The 23365-nt window shown below is 39.8% G+C and overlaps 1 protein-coding gene across 1 annotated transcript in view; it reads right to left on the reverse strand.

Moving 5' to 3' along the window:
* Positions 1 to 23365, reverse strand: part of COL25A1 (collagen type XXV alpha 1 chain) — a 429310-nt gene that overhangs the window by 211320 nt on the left and 194625 nt on the right. Inside the window, exons 3-4 of the mRNA XM_054030959.1 lie at positions 12599 to 12643; positions 10290 to 10297 (exon numbers count right to left, since the gene is read on the reverse strand). Coding sequence (XP_053886934.1) covers positions 10290 to 10297; positions 12599 to 12643 — 53 coding nt within the window. The remainder of the gene's footprint in view (positions 1 to 10289; positions 10298 to 12598; positions 12644 to 23365) is intronic.

Consider the following 23365-nt stretch of genomic DNA (forward strand, 5'->3'; position numbering starts at 1 on the left):
GTATTGCACTGCTGCCCCTGAGTCCCAATATCAATGTCTGTGGTTTTGGAATCACTTTACAATATTAAAAAAATATTTTTCTTCCCCCTCTTGGTGCGTGAAAGACCCACACAGACAAAAGGGGAAACTAAGGTCCAGATTATGTGGTTGTTTTGTGGGGGAGGACCTAAGGAACTTTCACACATCATCTTTTTAAACTCTGGAAAGAATTACAGCCCTCACATTCTATGGACTATGAGGCTGTTTCTTCCCTATTGCCCAGGGCTGCACAATGCATAATCACTGTCTATCCCAGGAGGCATTCTGTCTCACTGTGCAGAATCCTTTCCAGTGCTCCCTTTGGAGCAGGATGGCTCTACAGGGCCCCTTAGTATGGGCGGGGCCTACATGGCACAAGATAGCTGTAATTCACTGCCTATACAGGGGAAACAATGAAACGGGTTATATAGTAAGTGCTGTCACATGCCCAGAGAACCACTGAAACATTATTTCCCCCTCTGGTCTCTTTTAGCAGTGGTTCTCAACCTTTTCCATACCTGGACCCTTCAAAAACCCATCTCCCATCTAGCTATGGTCCCCTTCCATTTAACACTGAGGGAAGGGCAGGATGGCCACAGCCTCCTGACACCTACTTGCAACCCCTCTACAGTTCATGGTCCCCCATCTTATCGTACTGTAATTGTGAATGTTATTTCTAACTAGAGAGGGAAAACCAGAAGTGCAATGTCAAAGTTGTCCTGTAACCTGGAGGGAATTATAGACAGACTGATGCTTATGGAAATTCTGTCACCCCAACCTCAGCTCTGGTGGGAAATGAAAACTCTGCCAGTATGTCAGCTACAATGTTCATGGTTCAATATATTAACATTTTTCAAGGGTATTAATTAGAGACCAATGAAAACCCCAAAGGTATGGAGTTTGAGTTTGGAAAAATGGTAATATCCAAATTTCCTCCAAACCAGTAAATGACAATAACAGCAGATGAACAATTAAGTTAGATCCATTCCCATTCTGCAATGTGGGAACTCAACCACACCTTAAGGAGAAGGGACACGTTATGACGGTTAAGTAGGGTAGGGAGCTGGGAGTCAGACCGTATCTATCCTATAACTTTCAGTTGATGCAAAGCCTCCACACTCAGGAGCATGCAGTTGGCTGCTTGCATCAGCACTATGCGTACTGAGCAGAAATGTCTGCATCAATGTAAAGTGTGGTGCACCATAATTAAGTATCTCAGTGCATGCCTTGCCACTGTCCAGCACAATGCCTTTTGGGATATTTTTAAAGTTCTTTGTCCAGAGATTTCAGGGAGCTACAGGTCAAGAACCCAACAGACTATTTTCTACATTCCATGATACTTTCCACATCCCCTAATTTTTGCCTTATAATTTAAAACTCTCACAGTCCTGCACATCGCTTTTCAGTCTCTGCCATCTCTCCGTCAGAAGCATAGACCCTTCAGAGCTCAGCACAATTCTCATGTGCATTGCTGTTACAGGACACGCCATTCTCCAGTATTTGCAGATCTCTGCTACAGTCAGGATGGTGAGGAGGACAATGAAGAGATGTTTGAGCTCAATAACTGGGTGCTGATGGACAGAACGAAAAAAATGCCTGGTTTCTGCTAGCATTCGTAGAGCAGCTCCACATGGTGAAGCTCAAGTTCCGGGTCCAAGAAACTAGCACTGATTGTAATGAAGGTTTGGGATGACAAGCAGTGTCTTCAGAACTTTCAGATGAGAAAGCCCACATTCCTCAAGCTGTGTGCCAAGCTCACCTCACCCCTCTGGCACAGGGACACCAGAATGAGACCTGCAATGATAGTGGAGACGCCAGTGGTGATCATGGTCTGGAAGCTCGCAACGCTGGATTGCTACCTATCCATAGGAGATGGAAAATCCACAGTGGGGGTCATTGTGACCCAAGTGTGTAAGGCCATTAAACATCTCCTGTTACACAGGCCTGTGATGCTCAGTAACATGCAGGAATTAGTGGGTGGATTGTCAGCAACAGGTGGGGCGAAAGACAGTGGTGGGGCAACAGACGGCGCCATCTCTCTCTTCTGGCAACAGCCCAACTTCATATTGAGAACATCACCAGAAAGGGATACTTTTCTATGGTTATGCAAGCGCTAGTGGATCACTGGGGGCTCTTCACTGATATCAGTGTGGGCTGGTCAGAGAAGCTGCTTGATACTTGCATCTTTAAGGACACCAGTACTTTTCAAAAACCTGCATGGACGTACATCTTTCCCCACCACGAGATTACCACTGGAGACAATGAAATGTCAGTAGTGATTCTGGGGGACCCAGCCTACACCTTGCTCCGCTGGCTTGTGAAGCTGTACAGTGGCCACCTTGACAGCACCAAGGAAAGAGTCATTTATCAGCTGAGTGGGTGCAAAATGATTGCAGAGATGCAAACCTTGCTCTGAGAATTTTAGGGATGTTTATGAAAAAAAGTAGGGAGGAATTAGGGAGGTTCCTTGGACCTCTCTCCCACCCTTTGTGCTATCCCCACAGAAAGTGGCCTCTCCCTCTCCCCCCCCTCCTCGCACCTCACCCCGCAGAAATTGGGACCTCTCCCGTAACCCCCCTCCCCTCTCTGTCTACGGTCAAGATGATGGCTGGCCCCTACCCTTGTTGCACCATGGCCCCTCAGTGCCAAACAGGGAGGAAGGGAGAATCAGTCCTAGGAAAGTTGCCCTCCTGTGCAACTCCTATGGGTCTTAATTCCCTTGGCCAGTTCCAGGCTTGGACCTCCTTCCCAGGATTACCCTCCTCTTCTCCCTCCTCTGCCACCACCACCTCCTCCTGCCCCTCCATCTTCTTCTCCCCAACAGACTGTGCAGTGAGGGTCCAATAGGTGGCAAGCCACAGCTGGGGCACTGAATTCACTGCCCAAGACACAGGCTGTCTGTTGCATTCTAACCACCCACTGTGGACTCTGCTGGCATGCTTTAGATACGTAGAGTATGTTAAGATAGTCCAACAGGGTTCACATGGATCAATTACATGACAATACATAGCCTGTGGCTTGGGTGGTGAATCCGCAGTGCCCCGGCACATTCAACATCACCACAGCTCACCTCCTATCAGACCCTCACCGTGCAGTCTGTGCATGTGCCACTGGAGAGGCAGAGAAGAATGCCCCCCACTATTTGTTGTGTTGGTGACCCAGGTGCTGGTGAGTGACACACATACACACACACACACACACGCCATATATGCTGAACTTGCAAAATTTGTATATTTAAGCCTGAATTAGTAATTTCATAACTACACATAAAAATTGGGAGGATTACAGAACATTAGGGAGGGTTGGTATCTCTGTGACCGTTGAACGTGCTTTTGGGAGGTTGAAGCAACATTGTCGTTTACTCAGTAGACTGGATCTCAGCAAGAAAAACATCCTAGTGGTTATAGCTGCATGATGTGTACTGCATACTATCTGTGAGGCAACAAGGGAAAAGCTGCCTCCAAGGTGGAGGGGCAAGGTTGACCGTCTGTCTGCTGAATTTCAACAGCCAGACATGAGGACTATTAGAAGAGCCAACCATGGAGCTCTGCAGCTAAGGGAACCTTTAAAAGAACATTTAACAGTCAGCCACAGTGCAATTCTCCATTGCTTTCATGAAATATTCTCTCTCTTGTGTACTTTAGATTATATCTTGGTTGTGTCTTTGCCTGCTGCTATGAATTGTGTAATGCTTGGTGTGAACTAATAAAGATCCTCTTAATTTCCAAAAATAGAACTTTATTGTGTGCAGAACAGCAGTTAAAATATTAAAGTGCAAACACACACATACAAGGTTAAAAAACCGTTTACCAACACTGTTAACAGGAACAACCATAGTTTACAATCCCAAGTGAACATGGAAGTAAACAGTAAACATCTCAGGAAGAGGATTGCAGAGTATCCTCATGAAAGTTTCATCGAGATCTCTCAAGAAGATAAAAGAGAGACCCCTATTCAGATAAACAGAGTACTCTGCATGGTCCTGACACAAAAGAAATGAAATGATGACACTGATTCTACCTCTGTTTGTTCTACCTCTATCCAAGCACAAGATACTGATCTGATGTGGACTGTGTAACCAGACTGCCATATTACTATTTTTGAACTTATTCCCTAACATTGTATTTTACTACATTATATCAGTGTAGCAATAAAAAGTTGATACCGGTGTCTTAACTTATGGACAAACCAGGCACCATTTTTAAATGGGGAACAAAGGTGAGAGGCGAGAAGGAGAGGGAGATGAGGTTTAAGGGAAAGGAAAAGCCAAAACATTTTTTTACAAGAAATAATGCACATACTCACTTACCTAAGCTCCCTTCCCCTTCATGAGTGTGTTCATCTGCTCTCACCTAGCTGGACTAGCTAGACTCCTGTGGAGTGTCAAACAATCCTGGCGCTCTCCAGGTTTGAGTTTCCTGCTGAATCTCCCTTCCCAACCCCCTCCTCCTCACTGTTCACGGCATGGGTCTCGGGCTCCTCTAAGATATCCACAGTGATCTGCAGGGTGCTGGCGGGGGGTCACTGCAAGTATGGCATGCAGCTCATCGTAGAAGCAGCTGGTCTGCAGGGCAGTAACAAATCTTGTTGCCCTCTCACACATCGTGGTTTGCCTGGCATAGTTCCTTTGCTTTCACACAGTGGTGCTGCATATCTCTATTGTGCCCCTTTGCCAGCATCCCCCATGCAATTTGCTCCTGGATGTCGATATTTCTACAGCTGGTCCATAGGTGTGGTTGCACAGCCTCTCTCCACCACATCCCGGGGAGATTCAAGACATCTTGCCTATTTCAGGCAGCAGCATGTCAAGTAGCAATCTGTGTGCGTGGAGCTGGTATGGTCAGTTGGACAGCAGGATGAACGTGACAAAGGTGAGCTGCTAGCTGTGCTAACCAAGCTAGGCACTCAGTAAAAGGCATTTCAAAAACACAAGGGGTTTTAAAGTGAGGTGGTGTGCTTCTCGTCTCTGTGAATGCTGGGCAGTAGAATTCAAAATTGTAAACAGAGCAGTCGTTGTTGTGGGCATTGAGGAACACTAGCTGGAAAACGTTTAGGGTCAACACAACTAATGGAGTGTCTACACTCACACTGCATCGACCTAAGTCAACCGTGGCCCCTCATCATTCGGGGAAGTGGTGGTGTTAATGCATTGTTGTAATGGGTCGCTTATTCAGCAGGAGAAAAATTTTAGTGTACACACATGCATAATGGTCGACCCAAGTGGACTTACGTCATCTAACTTTGTAATGTAGACCAGGTCTCATGCACAAGGAGCAGCCCTATGCCTCCACTGGTCCCAGAGATCTTGTGGCTCTTGGGGCATCAGCAGGTTTTTTGGGGGTGGGGGCCGCTAATGTCATGGGAGAGTGTAGGAGAAACATCATAAATCATCTCTCTTCCCCTGGAACAATGCCAGGGAAACTCCTCGGGGGAACTTTGCATTCCAGTACTATGGAGGCCCTGAGATACTAAGGTGAAGGGGACCATATAAGTACATAGACAGACAAGATGGGTGAGGTAGTATCTCCTACAAAACTTAGCCATGATGAAAGTAATAAGGAATCAAACAGGGTTCCAAAATACCCGGTGAATTTATCAGAGAATGAGATCCCTGCTATAGAATTGCATAGGATGGTATAAAAAATTAAAAATGTATTTTGTTTGTTATTAAATTCCATTCAGGATAAAAATTAGTAGGTGACTGTAATTTCACTTAGAAGGGCCAATCAACCAGTCAGAATACGGCTTTTGATAATTAGGACCAAATTCTTCCCATCACTCCCATTCAGTGGTAGCAGACTTAGGTCAATGCTGAGCACTTTTCAAAATCGCTCTCTTCCTTTCACACACACACACACACACACACACACACACACACACACACACACACGTGTGTGGATACAAAATCAATAATCTGCCTCAGGTTATGAAATTGATAGCTCCATGCATTTAATTTAATAATGGCAAAAATGACATTCAGCATTACTTCAGTTCTAATTTTTTACCATGTAGCCCTTGAGGAACTCTGGTCCAGCCAACCCATGCTCAGAAGCCTGGGTGGAGGACACAAAGTGGCTTTTAGAAGCTTTTGTAGCCCCTGGATCCTAGGGCCCAAAGTAGATGGAGTGGAACCAGAGACTGGGCAGATCAAGTGTTCTCAGTTTACATCTCAAATCAAGCAATACAAGTTTAATCTAGCTTCTTTCTGCTTCCTACATTATCCTCACCATGCATCAATGACAATTACGATTCTGGCTGGAGCTAGGCACCCAGTTCCTATTGAATCTCCATATGGTCAGGGAGTCTAGCTCTCTGGGGGTTCTTTGGAAACACCATCCTCTGTAATCCGAACATGTAGGCGTATGCATAAGGCAGAAGAGAACTGTTGTCAAATATTTTTTCCCCCTAACACAGAACAACTTTGGTCTAAACATTATAAATGGAATTACAGTTTGTACTCTGAAGCAATTTAGGTCTTTCATGCTACAGTATTTGACTATAACGGAGTTTCAGCATGTCCATGTTCTTTAGATGCAATTTTGCCGAATTGTTTGTTGGCTATTTCACCACAATGCTGCCTTTAAACTACTGATAGGGTTGGGTTGGTGTTTCCACACACACTCCTTCTGCCCTCCTCTCCCGCCCCAGTAAATTAAGCAGATACACTGAAGATTTTAGGGGCAGATTTCCATAGTGGCTTCCACCTGACCTCTAATTTGGAGGGCCCCAACGCTGTGGTTTGCATAAACACACAGCATTTGTTAACACATACTGAGCAATCAGACATCTAACTGCCTGATTTGAACATGCAAACCCAAGTTCTGAAGGCCCCAAACTACCAGTAAGTGCTTAAAATAAGATCAAAACCAGACTTAAACAATTACTATGTTGTGCAATTATATTCTCTCTCAGATTTATCCAATAATATCTTTTGTAACTTGGTTTCAAAAATATATCTGATACTGGTCACACTCTGTATCCTACCAAGGTGACATTATAACTCAAGCTTGTGCTGCTGACTGGTTATTTCCTAAAATTCTCATTGGTGGTTTTCAAAAAAGATGCATTATTTCATACATTTCCATTTTTTAGACAGAAAGCCATAAAGATGTAAATGAAGATGACACAAAAGTGAATTATATACATTATCATAAAATTGCTCTATTATAGGCTTTGCAGGCAACTGCTAAGACCCTTATATTAGCAATTATTTTGCTCAAGATGCATAGAACTAAGCAGCCAAAAGGAACAGAATGCAATGCAAGTGGAGGATTTAGAGGTTCAATATGCCAACTGAATAGCTTTCTGATAGAGAAAACTGATATGCAGGATCCAGTTTAAGTAACATTTACAATTACGATGAAAAAATTATCTGTGCGTGCGCAGGAATACACAAGTTCAACAAACAAAACATTTCTGGTATCAAACTCTGCATTGTGTTACAATGGTATCAGACTCTGCATATCTTGTACATGTCCATCTCACTAGAACATTTATAAAGAACTGCTACATGAAGAAGCAAACATTTAAAAAATAAAAAAAGCCTTATGTTCTCTAGGCACTTGAGAAACATCAGGGAAGGGTGAATTTCCCCTAGTTCATGTGAAGGTTAATAAGGCAGAGACAAATAAAGAGACAGAAAAGAAAAGAATGATTCTGAGAGTAAAAAAAGCTCTCATAAAGATATGATAGAGCAGTTACCGGATAGCCATTTTGCCCTGGTTGACCCTGGTTGAATGAGATGAAATGGGTATGACACACATTAAGAGCATATTCATGACATGTGACATTACCAACATGTGCAGTACACTAATGTTAAATTCGAATAGCCATTGATCCTATACACTTGATTATATTGTACAGATGAACAAGTATGGCATAGATATATATATATATACACGGTGAACAATATTTTTTTTGACAAGGCACATTATTCAAGATAAAACATAGTCAACATTAAAAATAACTAACAAAAGGGCCACTTAGATCCTTGATGGAACTCTTGCTATCAGTAGGAGTTATATACATAGATTGAGTGGCAGCACATGGCAGAAAGAGAATAAGATAGATGGAAGGTGTGCTGCCTATAGTATGTCAGTGTCAAGGAAGGAATCATAGTAAGCTCTATTGGGTCATAAAAAATAAAAACCACGGGACTTGGATTGTCATCCTGACACACTGGTTATAGATAGGAAAAGGCAGCTAAAATTTCAGTGGTCATCTTTGAAGATGCAATAGCTACCCACAGCTACTACACAATGGTACCTAATGTACCATAATTATTCACTATTCTAAATATAGAGAACTACTGTGGGATCCCAGGTGATAACCACAGTATAGTTTTTAAGGGTAACTACTATGTACACAGGGTCAAAGCTAGAGTAAAACATTTTCAGAAGTGATTTAGGCAATTGGGAGCCTAAGTCCACTGACTCCCAATGAGACTTAGGCTTTTAAATCACTTTTGAAAATGGGATTTAGGTGCTTTTGAAAATTCCATCCTTCAGAGAATAAGTCTCATTGAAAGTCATTCCTACATGCCCAAGTCACTTTTGAAAATAGAGCTTAGGCTCCTAAGTCACTTAGATGCTTTTGAAAACTTTACCCATAGTCCTCGGAGTTAATTCTGGGTTATATTAATAATGTATGGCTCTACTTTTTTTTTTAAAATGGAACTGTGATAAAACAGTAGGGAGATGATATCAAGGAGTAAAGATTTGCATACTCAGAATTCACTATCTGCTTTGCTAAATTCTCTTGCTGTAGGAAAATCATTTATATCCTGATTAATGCTTGATCTTTGCATTTTGTGAGAAGAAACTGCAAAAAATATTTAGGAAATCAGCATTTCCTTCATTTAAAGAGCACTAGTGTGCATTAAGCCTGCTCTTTCGCTGATAGCCTGTCAGATGAGTTGCCAATGTGAGCCACTGAGCATTTTGACAATTTAGAAGTTAAAATATTTCTTGTAGCATTACTACTCAGTAGTTACAGTTAACGCTAAAATGATTGTGTCAGACAACATAAATTCAGGATATTAATTAATTATTATAAAATACATATGCCATTCAGTTGACAAGATGATCTGGTCATGAAAGTAAGACTGTCGAAATGCCAACCCATGACAAATCCAAGGAAATAAAAAAGCAAGTCTCCTAAAGTAGCTTTACAGGGGATATTATTCTCATGATTGCATTATTACCTGCGGATGGTATAGTATCACAATAAATACGAATACTTTAGATACATATTTTAAATACTATACTTAGAAAAAGAAGACGTGTGACTTAAGTCTGGAAAGGTGCGGACAAGAAAAATTGAATTATTTTGTCAGAAACAAATTTATGGCCAGATTTACCACCCTTACTAAAACTGAGTATTATTTTTTACTATTTGTATTACATCTAGTGGGTGCAGTCTGGATAAGGGCTCTATTGCCGTAGGCATTGTACATACACATAACGAAAAGACAGTCCCTGTCTCAAGGAGCTTATTTTACCAGTGTAAGTTACTATTCAGTGCAAAAAGAACAGGAGTACTTGTGGCACCTTAGAGACTAACAAATTTATTAGAGCATAAGCTTTCGTGGACTACAGCCCACTTCTTCAGATGCATATAGAGTGGAATAAATATTTACAATAAATAATAAATAAATATTTATTCCATTCTTCGGATGCATATAGAGTGGAATAAATATTTATAATAAATAATAAATAAATATTTATTCCACTCTATATGCATCCGAAGAAGTGGGCTGTAGTCCACGAAAGCTTATACTCTAATAAATTTGTTAGTCTGTAGCCACAAAAAGAACAGGAGTACTTGTGGCACCTTAGAGACTAACACGGCTGCTACTCTGAAACCTATTCATTGCAAGTAAAGGTTGCTGAATCATTTCCTATAGTTATATAGTTCAGCCTTCTGGCACGGTTACTGATTAACATTTCTATACCAGACCGAACAGACGTTAATAACTAGTAGACAAAATGAACAGAACATACTTACATGCTATTCTGATCCAAAAATGCTATCTGTAGGGCCGAGGTAAAGTTTTACTGTTTCAAAGGTTTGTTTAAAAAAATAAGTTTCCAAACAAATCATTCAACTCCAGCAAAATTAGTAAAAGTTTACACTGTACTAACAATAACTGTCAATTTCCTCTGGATCAAATATAATCCGTTCACCATGGAGATTACTTAACAGGGTCTAAACCCATTTCTGCCTGATCCTGGTTAACCTGGGAGACCCAACAATGTATCAACTGTACTTACAGGAGGTCCTGTGGGGGGGAAAAAGAGAAAAAAAGAGTATATAAGTTTATGAAGTTAGTAAGAAAGATTCATATGCAAGAAGCCAAAAATGAGACCACATGATTATAAATTAGCATAATCAACATACTGTTTAGATTTTGATCTTTAACAATATTTTTCTTCTTTGGTTCTTTGAGGATAGTAGTGATGCCAAAGACTTAAATACATGCAGTTTCTTTGCTGAAGAATTAAATATTCTTCAACCATTTCCATGCAATTTCATGTTAATTATTCTTCATTTATTTTCATGCAGTCTCATGGCAGGCCAAAAAAATATTAACCATGGAATACAATTTGTTTTCTCAGACTTCACATGTGCATATATTTTATATCTACCAGTTTCAATTAGCCATGCAACTGGGAATTAAATTACAGCTTGTCTGCAAAATTACACAATATTTTTTTGATCCTTGGCATTTAACCTTGGCATTAAGACAAAAATACTTGCATCTAGATCTTCTTACTTTCCTCCTTTGCCAATAAGGAGAAGTTCCAGTGATCACCTGACTCTACAGAAATTTCCTTTCATCGCTGTCTTTTTTCAAGACCCACTTATAAAATGCTCCCTATTAAAATGTCACACTTTGTGAAGTGATATTTGCACATTTTTCCAATTATTTAGATTCAAAGGCTTTTGTACAGCAGTTCTTGAGAACATTATCAAAGGGCTGCAAATCAAATCTAATATTTCACTCTTATTAAGTGGAGCAGCTGCAGCTCCCAAATCAATGGCTTTTCATTAGCTCTCATGCCTCCCTCTAACTTCTGAATAAAGTGAGGTGCAAAAGGGGCATAAAATAGCAACAGCTGTATTTTCAGTTTGCTTTTGATATTGTCAGGCTTTTGTTTTTAACAATGTGATTTTATTGTCTAGTAACTAAGGTAATTTCTTTATACTGGTAAACATTTCCAAATAGCATTTTAATGTGCAGGGTCTGTTTCTAAAGGAAAGAGATCAATTTCCTCTGTTAATATCTTAATGTGTGTTTATTTGATGTGTAAAATGAAAAGTCAAGCATACTGCAAGGTAGCTGCCAAGTTCATTTGATTTGTCAAGATCATTTGTAAAGCCAAATTCAACCTGAGCGATTCCGGCTATATAGTAACTTTTTTCTCTGCAGCAAGTATCATAAACTGATTAACATATCAAAGTTAGTTGATCTAATTTTATCAGAGTTTGGCTTTGTTTTAGCTATCCAAGAAAAAGAAGGAAATAATTTTCTAAGAACAAAATAAAGTTCTAATTTATAACTACCTAGAAGACAAAACAATAGATTACCACGAACAACTAAGATTCATGGGAATCAACCAGACTGTAGGTTTCTCCTAATCTGCCAGATTAATTCACAGATAACCAAAAATACCCAATATAACCAGCTGGATCTGAAGTACCCATTTCTCTGATGCCACTTCTAGAAACACCACCCTGACAAAGAGCTGAATCCTGCAAGGTGCTCAGTGCCGTCAACTCCCACTGATGTCAAGAGGAGCTGAAGGTGCCCAGCACCTGAGAAGATCAAGCCCCAAGTGCAGTTTTCACACAAACAAAAAGCTTCTCTTTATTTTTATGTTGCATCTGCAAACTCGCAGCTACAAACACAGTCTGGATTTTAATTCAAGAGAATCCTAAATGCTACAAGTTCCTGATAATCAACAGTTTATTTTACAAAGTTCAGTCTATTTAGACATTACCTCCATGACTGTTCATATAACATGTTCCCTTTTCCTCATGACATGATCTGTTCTAAACACAAAGGGCTTGATTTTATACTCATCTATACCATTGTAACGTTATTTACTTTAATGGAGTTATGTAGATGTGCACAGGTGTAAATGAGAGAAGACTCAGAGTGCTGAAATTATTTCAGAATTACCAATAACCAGTTTTATTATTAATGTCTTATGTCAGAAATTACAAAAACTATTAAAGGGTCTTCAAGTATTGTGAAGCACGTCTACAATTTAATTACTATGTCGGATTGAAAACAATTTAGAAGGCCACAAGTTATATGCCAAGGATCACAAAACTTCTATCAGAATTTTTTTTTTTTACAGATCTTTTCTTCCTATAGCTCACAGGCAACAAAGAGCAAAAATAAGGCACGGTAGTGCATTCCTCTGCCCCCAAGAAAAAATGCAAACCAAAATAAAGTAGCTGAGTCTATCCAGTAGAATAATAGATATATTTGCACAAAATGGACAAAATACTGAGAAAAACCCATCCACACAAAATAAAATCTGACATCTTGCTTCCAAAAGTGAAAACTTACCAGTCTCTCCTCTTCTGCCCCTCTTACCTCGTTTCCCTGGAGGGCCTGAAAAAACCAAGCAGTTTCTGGATTGTGATTTTGCAATTTAATATAGTTCTTGACATTTAAAATGCAATTTGTATTTAGACATAATAGTTTTAAACCCATCACAATGGGCCATATTTTGGGATGCTCCTAGTTGGCTGCATAGATATAAGGAACAGTAAGATTCAGATTCACAGACATTAAGGCCAGAATGGACCATTAGATCATCAAGCCTGACCTCCTGTATATCACAGGCCATTACATTTCAGTCCTTTATCTCTGTATTGAGCCCAATAACCTACACTTGACTAAAATATAATTTGTGTTTGGCTTAAGAATATCTTCCAGAAAGGCATCCAATCTTATCTGAGGACATCTAGAGATGGAGAATCCACCACTTCTCTTGGCAGTTTGTTCTGATAATTACCCTCACTGTTAAAATGTGTGCCTAATTTCTAATTTGTCTGTTTTACATTTCTAACTATTGGTTCTTGTCAAGTTTTCTCCGCTACATTAAAGAGCACTTTACTACCCATTATTTTCTCCCCACAAAGGCATTCATTTGGACACTGTAATCAAGTCACCCCTCAATCTTCTCTTTGGTAAAATAATCAGATTAAGCAATTTAATTCTCTCACTCTAAGGGCTTGTCTACACTACTGCATGGGGTCGATCTAAGATATACAACTTCAGCTACATGAATAGCATAGCTGAAGTCAACGTACTTAGATCTACTTACCGCAGTGTCTTCACTGCGGTAAGTCGACAGCTGACACTCTCCCGTCAACTCCATTTGCGCTCCTCGTTCTGGTGGAGTACCAGAGTCGACGGGAGAGAATTCAGCAGTCGATTTATCGTGTCTATACTGGATACGATAAATTGACCCCATCTGGATCGATTGCTGCCCGTCGATCTGGCAGGTAGTGTAGACAAGCCCTAAGCATTTTCTCCAGTCATCAAATCATTTTTTGTGGTTCTTTTCTGCACCTTCTCCAATTTTGCAACATCCTTTTAAAATGCGAACACCTGAACTGTATACAGTTCATCTCCCCCTCACATACTCCGTGTGACCTTCACAGATTGCTGCTGCACCTGTTACATCCCTCTGTACAAGTGTGACAGGAGCGGACAAGTGCGGGGCAGAGATTTCCAGTGTGGCAAGAAAGGGAAGTTGTTTCTGGTCAGCAATTGGGAGACATAAGCAAGGATTTTCAAAGGAGCCTAAGGGAGTTAGGCACCCTGATTTTAAAAAGCACCTAAAGCATATAGGAGATCAAATCCCATAGACTATCAGTGAGACTTGTGTTCTTAAACAGTTTGGGAACTTTTAAAAACCTCCCCTTCCCCAATGAAATTCAGTGGGAATTGGCTCTTAGGCTCATTTGAAAATCTCACCCATGATTCCTTCCCAGAGCTCATCTAGCTATAGTGCAGGAATGTGCAGCCCCTAATTCTAAGGCTACATTTAAGGGGACAATCTAGCCAAATGTAAAGTCAGCTGCGAACCATTAGGCTGGTCCTGCTCTCCTCACACATAAAACTCTGATTGACTTCAATGGACATAACATCAAAATATCAGTGCAAGTACACAGGCATTTCTAAGCATACAGTGGTGCTTTTTGTCACACTTGTCCTTAGATACTGTACAGATAATTGAGAAAGAATGGTCTTGTGATTAAACAGAGGACCAAGCATCAATAAGTCAAGGTCCCATTCCCAGTTCTGCAAGGGACTTTCTGTGTGATGTTGTCAAGTCATTTAGATCAAAATTGTCAAATGTGGCCGGCTAAAGTTAGACAATTCCGTATTTAAGCACCTAAATTGCAGGGAACTGAATTTTCAAAGATGTTGAGCACTTGTAGTCCCACTGATTTCAATGGGACACGCAGATGCTCAGAACATCTGAAAATCAAACCTCCTTTAAGGGCCTGATCCTACAACATTGAAGTCAGTGGAAGTTTTACCATTGAATTCCAGTGGAGCAGGATTGCACTCTAGGAGCCTAAATATGGATTTAAGTGCCTGATTTTAAACACCCAAGTTTGAAAAATTTGTCCTCAATCTCTGTGTGCACCAGTTTCTTCATCTGCAAAATGACAATACTAATGAGGGTAACACCATCCTGCTTCAAAACGTACTGTCAGGCTTAATTAATTAATGTTTGTAAAGCACTTCAAAATACTTGGACTGAAGGTGCTATAGGTATGCAACGTTTTGTTATTCAGATATGTAAGTCTCATGGACTTTGATTAAACACCAGAAATCAAACTTTCATGCAACAATCGATTGCAGAGTCACAAAAAGAGGATTACAATTTTTACTTGAATGAAGCCATTGGAAGAGAGAGGATATGAGGAGAAGGAACTGTTTTTTTAAAAAATAAATAATTTATTTGCCATAAAGTGTATTTTCCTTGCAAGCCCTCCACACGTTAAATTGTCAATTAATGTCAACGGGAGCTCAGTACTTGGGAACGGGGAATAACATTCTTCTCAGGCAGGGAAAGGGCAATATGTACTTTAAAGAGAAAATTAGTTGGCTTAAACAAAATAAATATTCTCCTACAGTGTTGTGCAGTCTCCCCAACACTACTTTTCAGGTTGTATCTGCTTTTATTATATGCAACTTTGTTTTCAGAGGGGCAACTTGGACATAAATTTCCTCCGCTATGAAACCTGGCATACAAAGTTAGAAAGGCAGAGAAAAGTCTTGTGAAACTTAGAGAATATGGACTTCAATCACTGTCACGGTACTCCAGTTTTGTGCCAGTGTATCTTCACTGGAATCAATGAAGTTACACTGCTGTCAAACTGAAGTAATGAGTTAACAAATCAAATCCTGTCAGATTAAAGATTTTTTTAAATTTTATTTGTAAACCAAAATAAAAGCATCAGGATTTGGACCCCAGTTTCTACTTTCCTTCCTCTATTACACAGTTTTTAAATGAGTCCTTCCACTGAAGTCAGTTAGAGCTTGTCCAAGAAAGACCTTAGTACAAACTGGGGCCTGACATTTGCAAAGGTTTCCAATGAGCCTTGGCCAAGTTTTGCACAAACAGCCTCCCTCCCCACGCATGCTAAGGAGGGATTTATGGTTTTAACTTGAAACAGTGTGAAACTGTAATTCCAGCTGCTCTGAGATTTTTGGGTTCAAACCTGAGAACTCAAAGTGAAACTCTGAGGGAATGAACAAAAAATAACAATTTATTAAATTGAAGTTTTGTACAGTTGTAAAACTCTGTTCCCATATGTAACTCCTATTTATAGAATCAAGACCCAATGTTGCACATCTTGCACATCCAACATTTCCACAGACTGTATTGGATGGATGTAGGATTAGGCAGCGATAAAAGAATAGGCCTGGCAACTTAGCCCGTAAAGAGAAACTAATCTATTCGAATATTTCTTCTGGCATCAAATGCAGATCACAACTACACCGATATCTTGAGATCACTGGACGAAAATGTGGATAAGTGCTAATCACTGGTTACATTCTAATTGTTATTGTAGCTCCATAGTCATGATACCATTGAAGACTATGGAATTACTCTGCATTTATGTCAGTATAAAAGAGATCAGAACATGGCCCCTGACCTTTAGCTCCCCAAGCCAGCCCCATTTAGTTGGAGGAACTGCTGTTGAATGACATGAGGCACTCCTCCTTCCTAATTAAATCTTCAGGAACTTTTGTCCAATCCTGCTCTGCCACCATGGTGGCCTTTATACTGATCCTTGGGATGTAGGAATGTAAACTGTGAAATAATTGGCAGATCCTTCAGACTTCCACTGGAATGTTGAGTACCACTAGCAGATATGAAAAGAATACCGCAATTGTTTTATATATGCAACGGATTCCACTTATAAGTATTTATCATGCAGAAAGGCCATTACCTTTGGCCCCAATTCAGAAAAGCACTAGCACATCTGCCTAGGTCCATCTCTCTATTCAGTAAAGCACATGACATGCTTATGTGCTGTCTCAAATAGGGATGCTTTCCTAAATCGGGGTTGTTAGCCTTATCTGCTGCTCCGATGGTGTCCAGCTACCAAAAACACCGATCCTTCACTATGAATGTCCATATTTTTCCATGTTTGTATTATTATAATTTCACAATTAACATAGGGATTTGGGGGAGGCATATAGTGGTGGAGGAAATGTGTCAATATTTATAAAGCTATATTGAGCATGACAGTTCAGTTTAAGGCAATGCAACAGATTTTCATGTATATAGTTTGGTGTGATATACAGTACTGTATATAAAGCAAATGTACTGTACTTTCTCATCCTGGATAAAATCCCTGTAGAATATGATCAGCTGAGTCTGTGCTGAGTTATATTTCACCCATACAGAGCACTTAAACAAGACTTGTTTGTTTTAAATGTCTTTTTCAATTTTCAAGTCTCTAAAAAGAAAGAGACTTTAAGCTCAATGGGATAAACTGGTTTAATGAAGATTAATGATGCCAAATGATAGGCAGTAGGGAAAACCAGTTTACAGTAGCTAAGTTCAAGAGTTGCCAACATACTGTTCTACAGGGTTTCTAGATTTCCGACAAGTTAGGAGTTCAAGTGAAACATTGGAAAAATCAGCTCTTGTTCCTTTTTTTCCTGTTTCACTTTAGAAATATTTTAAACACATTTCATTCTTTAGGAGACTGTTTCTGAGTCTAATTACTGGAAATCTTAATTTTAATTAAAAGCTTAACAAAAAGATGGGGGTTTTTTTTTGCCATTAGAAATATAACAAATGAAAGTTATCATTATTCTTCATCTACATATAAATTTTTGACAAATAGTTATAATGATAATGATTGATTGTCCATATTTATCAAAAACCTAATAGCTAAGTAATTACCTATCTTAATATTTGTCTTCTAATAATAGAAACGAAATTGATAATTATCATTAGAATTATTTCTTGAAATTCCACAAACCGTAGCTATCCCCAGGTTATTCTTTCTAGTAATTTGGCGCTAGGTATTACTTTCTGGAAAAGCTTAGCTTTTAAACAAAAATCTAGACGAGATCAAATGTACTTCAGCTAGATAATAGCTTTAGACTTAGTACTTTAATGTTGAGGTGTGCTTTGTAAGGCAGTTAATGAAGTAGTGAAAAAGTTACACAGTGTTCAATGAATTAAGCACAAAATGCCTCTCACTGGTAACTATTGGAGTATTCAGAAGAATGGATGTGTTAAAAATGGGCAAATTATCATTAAGGACATAGGTCAAATAAAAATTCTTATGGAAAATTACTTTAAAAAAAAACGTAAGGTATAACTGACATGATTTTCCTCTCCTATTAATCTAGTAAGAGGTCTCATCCACCTTTTCATACACTCAGAAACACCCAATTATAGTGCTCACAACCAGGATGACTAGCACTTTTTGTCAAGTGTTCATCTGTCTTCCTCTAGCTCCTGGGTTCACAACCTGGGGAGTTGCACACAGGCATCAGGGTATCTGAACCACTCCACTCTTTCCATATTGTTAAACAGAAGGACGTTCTTAGCTAGATCTTAGAGGGGATGGAGTCCTGGTTTGGTAAAGATTGAGAACGACTGCTCTAGTTCTGAAATGTCTTATAACTACTTCTTTAGACTTTCCATGTAGATGCATTTTCTTGAAAACTGATGCACCAACTATATTTGAAGACAACAGGTTGTAGTGAAGCAAATTGTTATGAATTATTTCAACTGTGGACAGTTAGTTTAGATATTAAAATCAAGATGACAAAACATATTTTCAAAAATATCCATGGGTCAGAGTTAAGGTTATGTTATGATGTACTATGCATTTCTTTGGACGTGTTAAGAATAAAGGGCCAGATTCTCTGGTCCAGCCAAGCTACAGTCAGCTCTGGAGAAGCCACCTTTGCAGCCCCTGATCCCGGGGTTGTCTGGCTACTGAGTAGGGTGACCATACATCCCATTTTGACCAGGACAGTCCCTTTTGAGCAAACTGGACAAATGCCCGGTTTTGCCAAAAAAGTGGGGTGTGACCCCTAACAGGGTGTGAAGGAACGTGGTGGGGAGGGGCAAGCAGAAACACCAGCCCTGCGGTGAAGGGAAGGCTCTGGAGAGCAGCTTGGGCCGGACTAGCCCCGTGCAGGTCGGTGGCAGGGGGTCCTGGGCTGGCCTCACTTGCAGAGGGTAGAGAAGGGCCTCGTGTGAGCCCTGAACAGGTAGGGGGGGTTGTGCTGGTCCCGTGCACAGCGGGGAGAGGAGCAGGTGGTGGGGAGGGGAGAGGGTTGTGCCAGCCTCATGCACGGGAGAGAAATGGGGGCCTCAGGCCAGCCCCGTAGGCAGGAAGCAGAGAGGCCTTGGGGGGGGGGCTCATAAGGTGGCAGAGGGGCCTTGGGTAGGCCCCGTGTGGTGTCTCATTTTCCCTTTGGGAAAACATGGTCGCCCTACTACTGAGACAGTCCTCAGAGTAAGAAGAGCAGTGCATTATTACAGATGATCTACTTTATGACTTTCTTCCTGTAGATAGAGGACATAAAGAGCCCTAAAGGAGTCATTTCAGCAACCAGGGGACCAGGAGCCATTGTACCTGCAGAAGGATTACCATATGCAGTTAAACTGGTTTTAAGGTGCTAGTGTGTCTCAATGTGTCTATATTTATTATTTATCCAGAATAAGATTTATGATGTCCCTAACTATTCATTTCCTTGCTTTTAAGTGCTTGAGTTTTGCAAAAATGTGATACATAAGTACAGTGTTGTCATTTATCAACCTTGACTGGTTTTTGAAACAAAGATTTTTGGTTTTGGAATGATATACATTTTCCAAACTGTATACAATGGCTATAAAGCCTATGCCTTTTTAATTTTTATTTACTCTTGTATTTTCCAGCTCCTAGGTTTGACTCTTTAAAAAAGGGTCACTGTAAACCAAGGATTGTATACTGCCTCTGTTCTCAACAGTGCTATTTATGAATTAGGTACTTTATGAATTACACTAATTTATGAATTATGGCCTACTTCTTGGAAATTGTTAAATACCACAGTGAGTTCATTGACTCTAATGAGGTCTGATGTGACACAGTTGTTATTTCTATCATTTTTGTTTCCTAAAAAGTGTTTCATTGTTAGATATTTTCCCCCTCCAGGATTCTGGAGACAATTTATCATTAAAGGGGTACACACTGTGTACAGTGAGTAGTTATTTAGATTTTCCATAGCACATGAAAAGAAAGAAACAATTTTAAAATCCTGGGTTACCTCCAAGGCTTGCAACAAAAAACAAAAAGGCTGTTCTGGTCTAATTTTTTTTTTAAATAAACAGTATTCTAAACTCAACATTTTGTTCTGCAAAACTCACACCAACCTCACAGGAACCAAGTGAATATTCCTAATAGTTTATTCTAATTTAACATTTTAGAAAAAGAATCAATGGTGTGCATGAGAGAGAGAATAGGGAGAAGGAGCAGGAACTTGATGAAAATTGGGAGTCTCTTTAGTCGTCTTCTCCACCCACATTCTAAAACAGAGACCAGACTTCTGGGGGACATAAAGCCCACCAACATTTCATGGACTTTGGAACTGTTATTGCACTAAAAGTATGAATGACCCTCTCCAAAACAAATCATTAAGGGGCTATCTATCTAGAAGGAAGCACAATGTTATTTTGGGGATATTTTTCATTATAGAAGGAAGAGTTTAGATATTAAAGGTGAAAATGTACATGTACATAGTACTTGGGAGCTAGGAGTCAGATCCTCAGCTGGTGTAAATTGGTGTTGCCTCATGGACATATACTACTTAATACCAGTTAAGAATCTGGCAGCCACAGGCACTGTGCAATCTTTCCATAAACCTGTTTGGCAATACAATTCACTCTTTTAGGGAATAATTCTATATTAGCAAAGAATTGTATTAAATGACCTAACTGCCCAATTATTATTTTTTGGGGGGGGGGGGGGGCTACAGCAGCTGTAGCCTATCAGCAAATTATGTATATTCATGCATACAACTGTAAATAAGCTATTACATACACAAATGCAGTTATGCCACTGTCTGAATATTTTTATTTATGGACACTGGTATTTATTCTTTAAAAATGTAAATTAATAGGTCTTTTCCATCAATAAGTTCTATGATTCTATTATCAACCCCTGTCAGTGACCGCCAGTCATGCCAAACTGTTTTGTCATTTGGTCAAACAGGACCCGGAACCTACATGTGACCTAATTTTAGACTTGAATACATAACTCCAGAGGTTAAATGTGCATGCAACTCAATGTACCACCGAAGAAAGATGTACAGACAGATATGCACAAGACCGCATTCACAACTTAACCAATGCACCAGTTCTTGCTCATTCATCTCTCCACATATGCACATAATTCCCACTGAACTTAATGGGAGTTTCATGCTGACACCAAAAAAATACACGCCAAGGTATTTAAAAAGGTAACTATTGCGATTTGAATTTTACAGAATCGCGCTAATCCACCTCTTATTAGCTAGGAAAGTTAATGAGTCCAACTATTGTGTTAGTTACATGTGTATACATGAGTATAAATCTAGTAAATTTGCTGAAATTAGTAGAGTTGTTCCAGTTTCTCAGTGGTGTAACTGAGAGTACAACTTGGTCAACGTTGTTAAAACTGTGAGAAGAAAATGCCCCCAAATCACTTTTTAACCCAAACTGGCCTTTCCAACCAGACTTCAGCAGGAACAGAAAGCTGTCATCAGCCTTGTCACAGATGAAAACAATTGCAATTCCAATTCAACTGCTCTAATTTGTCTTAGGTTTCTCTGTGCTAAAAGGAAAAAGAATTAGTTACAGAGTTGCACTGAGAACCAAGTAAACTATGCCACAGCTTCCCCACTGTGCCAAATAGCCCCTCTGTGCTAAAGCCATATGAGTAAAGCACTGCATGACATTGTAGGGGAGGGACGTGGCACAGACAAAGGGGCAGAGATGAACAACCTCTGCTAAACGTGACATATATTCTTGTGAAGTATACATATGGTATGCACTCAGTAAACTCAAGTTAATGCTGCTTGAATAACTACCCCTTTGTGCAATGTTACTCGCATTGGAACGGTCACAGAGTACAACAAACAGTAGCATGACATCTGAACAGGGGGAGACAGGGATCTGTACTGTCTTAGTCTCTGGATTTCTTGCCAATGTGAAATCTGAAGGCCACACCCACTGCCCCTTTCACAATCCTGCTGCTGATCCCATCCCAACCAAGGGAGAGTGACAAGATTTTTTGCTCCAGCAGATCCAAGGATTTGGGTAAACACACATTGTTTTGTAGAAGGGGAACATAAGGACAGTGGATTTTAAAATACTGCCTGGATTTGTTCCAGCCTATCTCCTATGGACCCTTTCTCTCTGTACTCCCCTCCCAGGTCCCTCAGCTCATTTTCAATGAGCCTCTGTTCTTCTCTGTCTCTCTACATAACCTCACGACAGCTGGCATCTCAGCTTTACAACCTGTACGGTTTCGGACAGCTCACCTGTATTTCCGTACCTCAATTCCCCATCTCACTTCAAACCTCAGCTGGAAAACCGGTACTTATTGACTCATATACAGCACATTTTCTTCTTGGCTCACCTGAAACTTCCATTCATATCAGGGTTAGGACATGTATCAGAGGTGACTATACCACTTGGCTAGCGACATAAAAAAATCATTCTGTTTCATCCACCGAAGAGTAATCTATCTGATTATCTGTCTAGCTTCATATTGCTTCAGTAAGTAAAAAAATTACTGAATGATCGGAACTGAGGTCTATCTAGTACAGTATATCCACATAAATGTCCAATCCCTTTGTGAATCTTGCTAAATTCTTACTCTCAGCAATTTCCTGTAACAAGAAGTTTCAAAGTCTAAGTATATGTGTGAAAAAGCATTTCCCTTTATCGGTTTTGAATTTGCCACTTTTCCATTTCGCTGAATGTCCCCTTGTTCTTGTGTTATGTGACAGGAAGGATAGAAGCCCCCACTCTACCTTCTTTTACTGTTTATTATTTTATATACTTTTATTATGTCCCTCTAATTTGTCTAAGGTACATAATCCCAATATTTTCAATCTTTCTTCATCTGAGAGATTTTTCCATACCATTGGCTTTCTCTGAACTTGCTCTAATTCTGAAATATCCTTTTTGAAATGGGGTGACTGGTTGTATAGAATATTCTAGATAAAGCTATATCAGTGATTTATACAGAGGCATTATAATATTTTCTGTATTATTCTCCATCCCATTCCTTACATATCGAACATCTTGTTTGTTTTTCACCACAGCTGCATATTTAACAGACGTCTTCTCTGAGCCATCCACAATCACACCCAGGTCTCTTTCCTAAGTATCTGGGCACATACCAAATTTTGAAGTGTACACATAAGGATATATATTTCTCCTCCTTCCAGTCAGCAGGATATGGACTTTGTGTATGTGTGCACAGAAGATTGCTGTTGTTGTGGTTTTATTTTGGGAAGGCTAAGCAACATAGTGGCAACGTTCAAAAAACCTACAAGCATCCTCCACTGCTTTCTGGAATAGTGGAACAGGGCTGGAGTAGAGTGATTAGGTCTGTGGAGTAGATTAGGTCTGTAGAGTAGAGTCTATCATATAGTTTAAACAAACAATTTGCTTTTGAGAGATGTTTTTTAAAATAACATGGTTGTAATGTCCAGATTCAAGACCACGTTTATAGAAGAAAGAAATTCACTCCAGAAAACAATCCATCTCACGTTTTATAATTAACTTAGTGCATGCTGGGG

Source organism: Malaclemys terrapin, chromosome 5, assembly GCF_027887155.1.
Source record: "Malaclemys terrapin pileata isolate rMalTer1 chromosome 5, rMalTer1.hap1, whole genome shotgun sequence".
Classification (NCBI taxonomy): domain Eukaryota; kingdom Metazoa; phylum Chordata; order Testudines; family Emydidae; genus Malaclemys; species Malaclemys terrapin.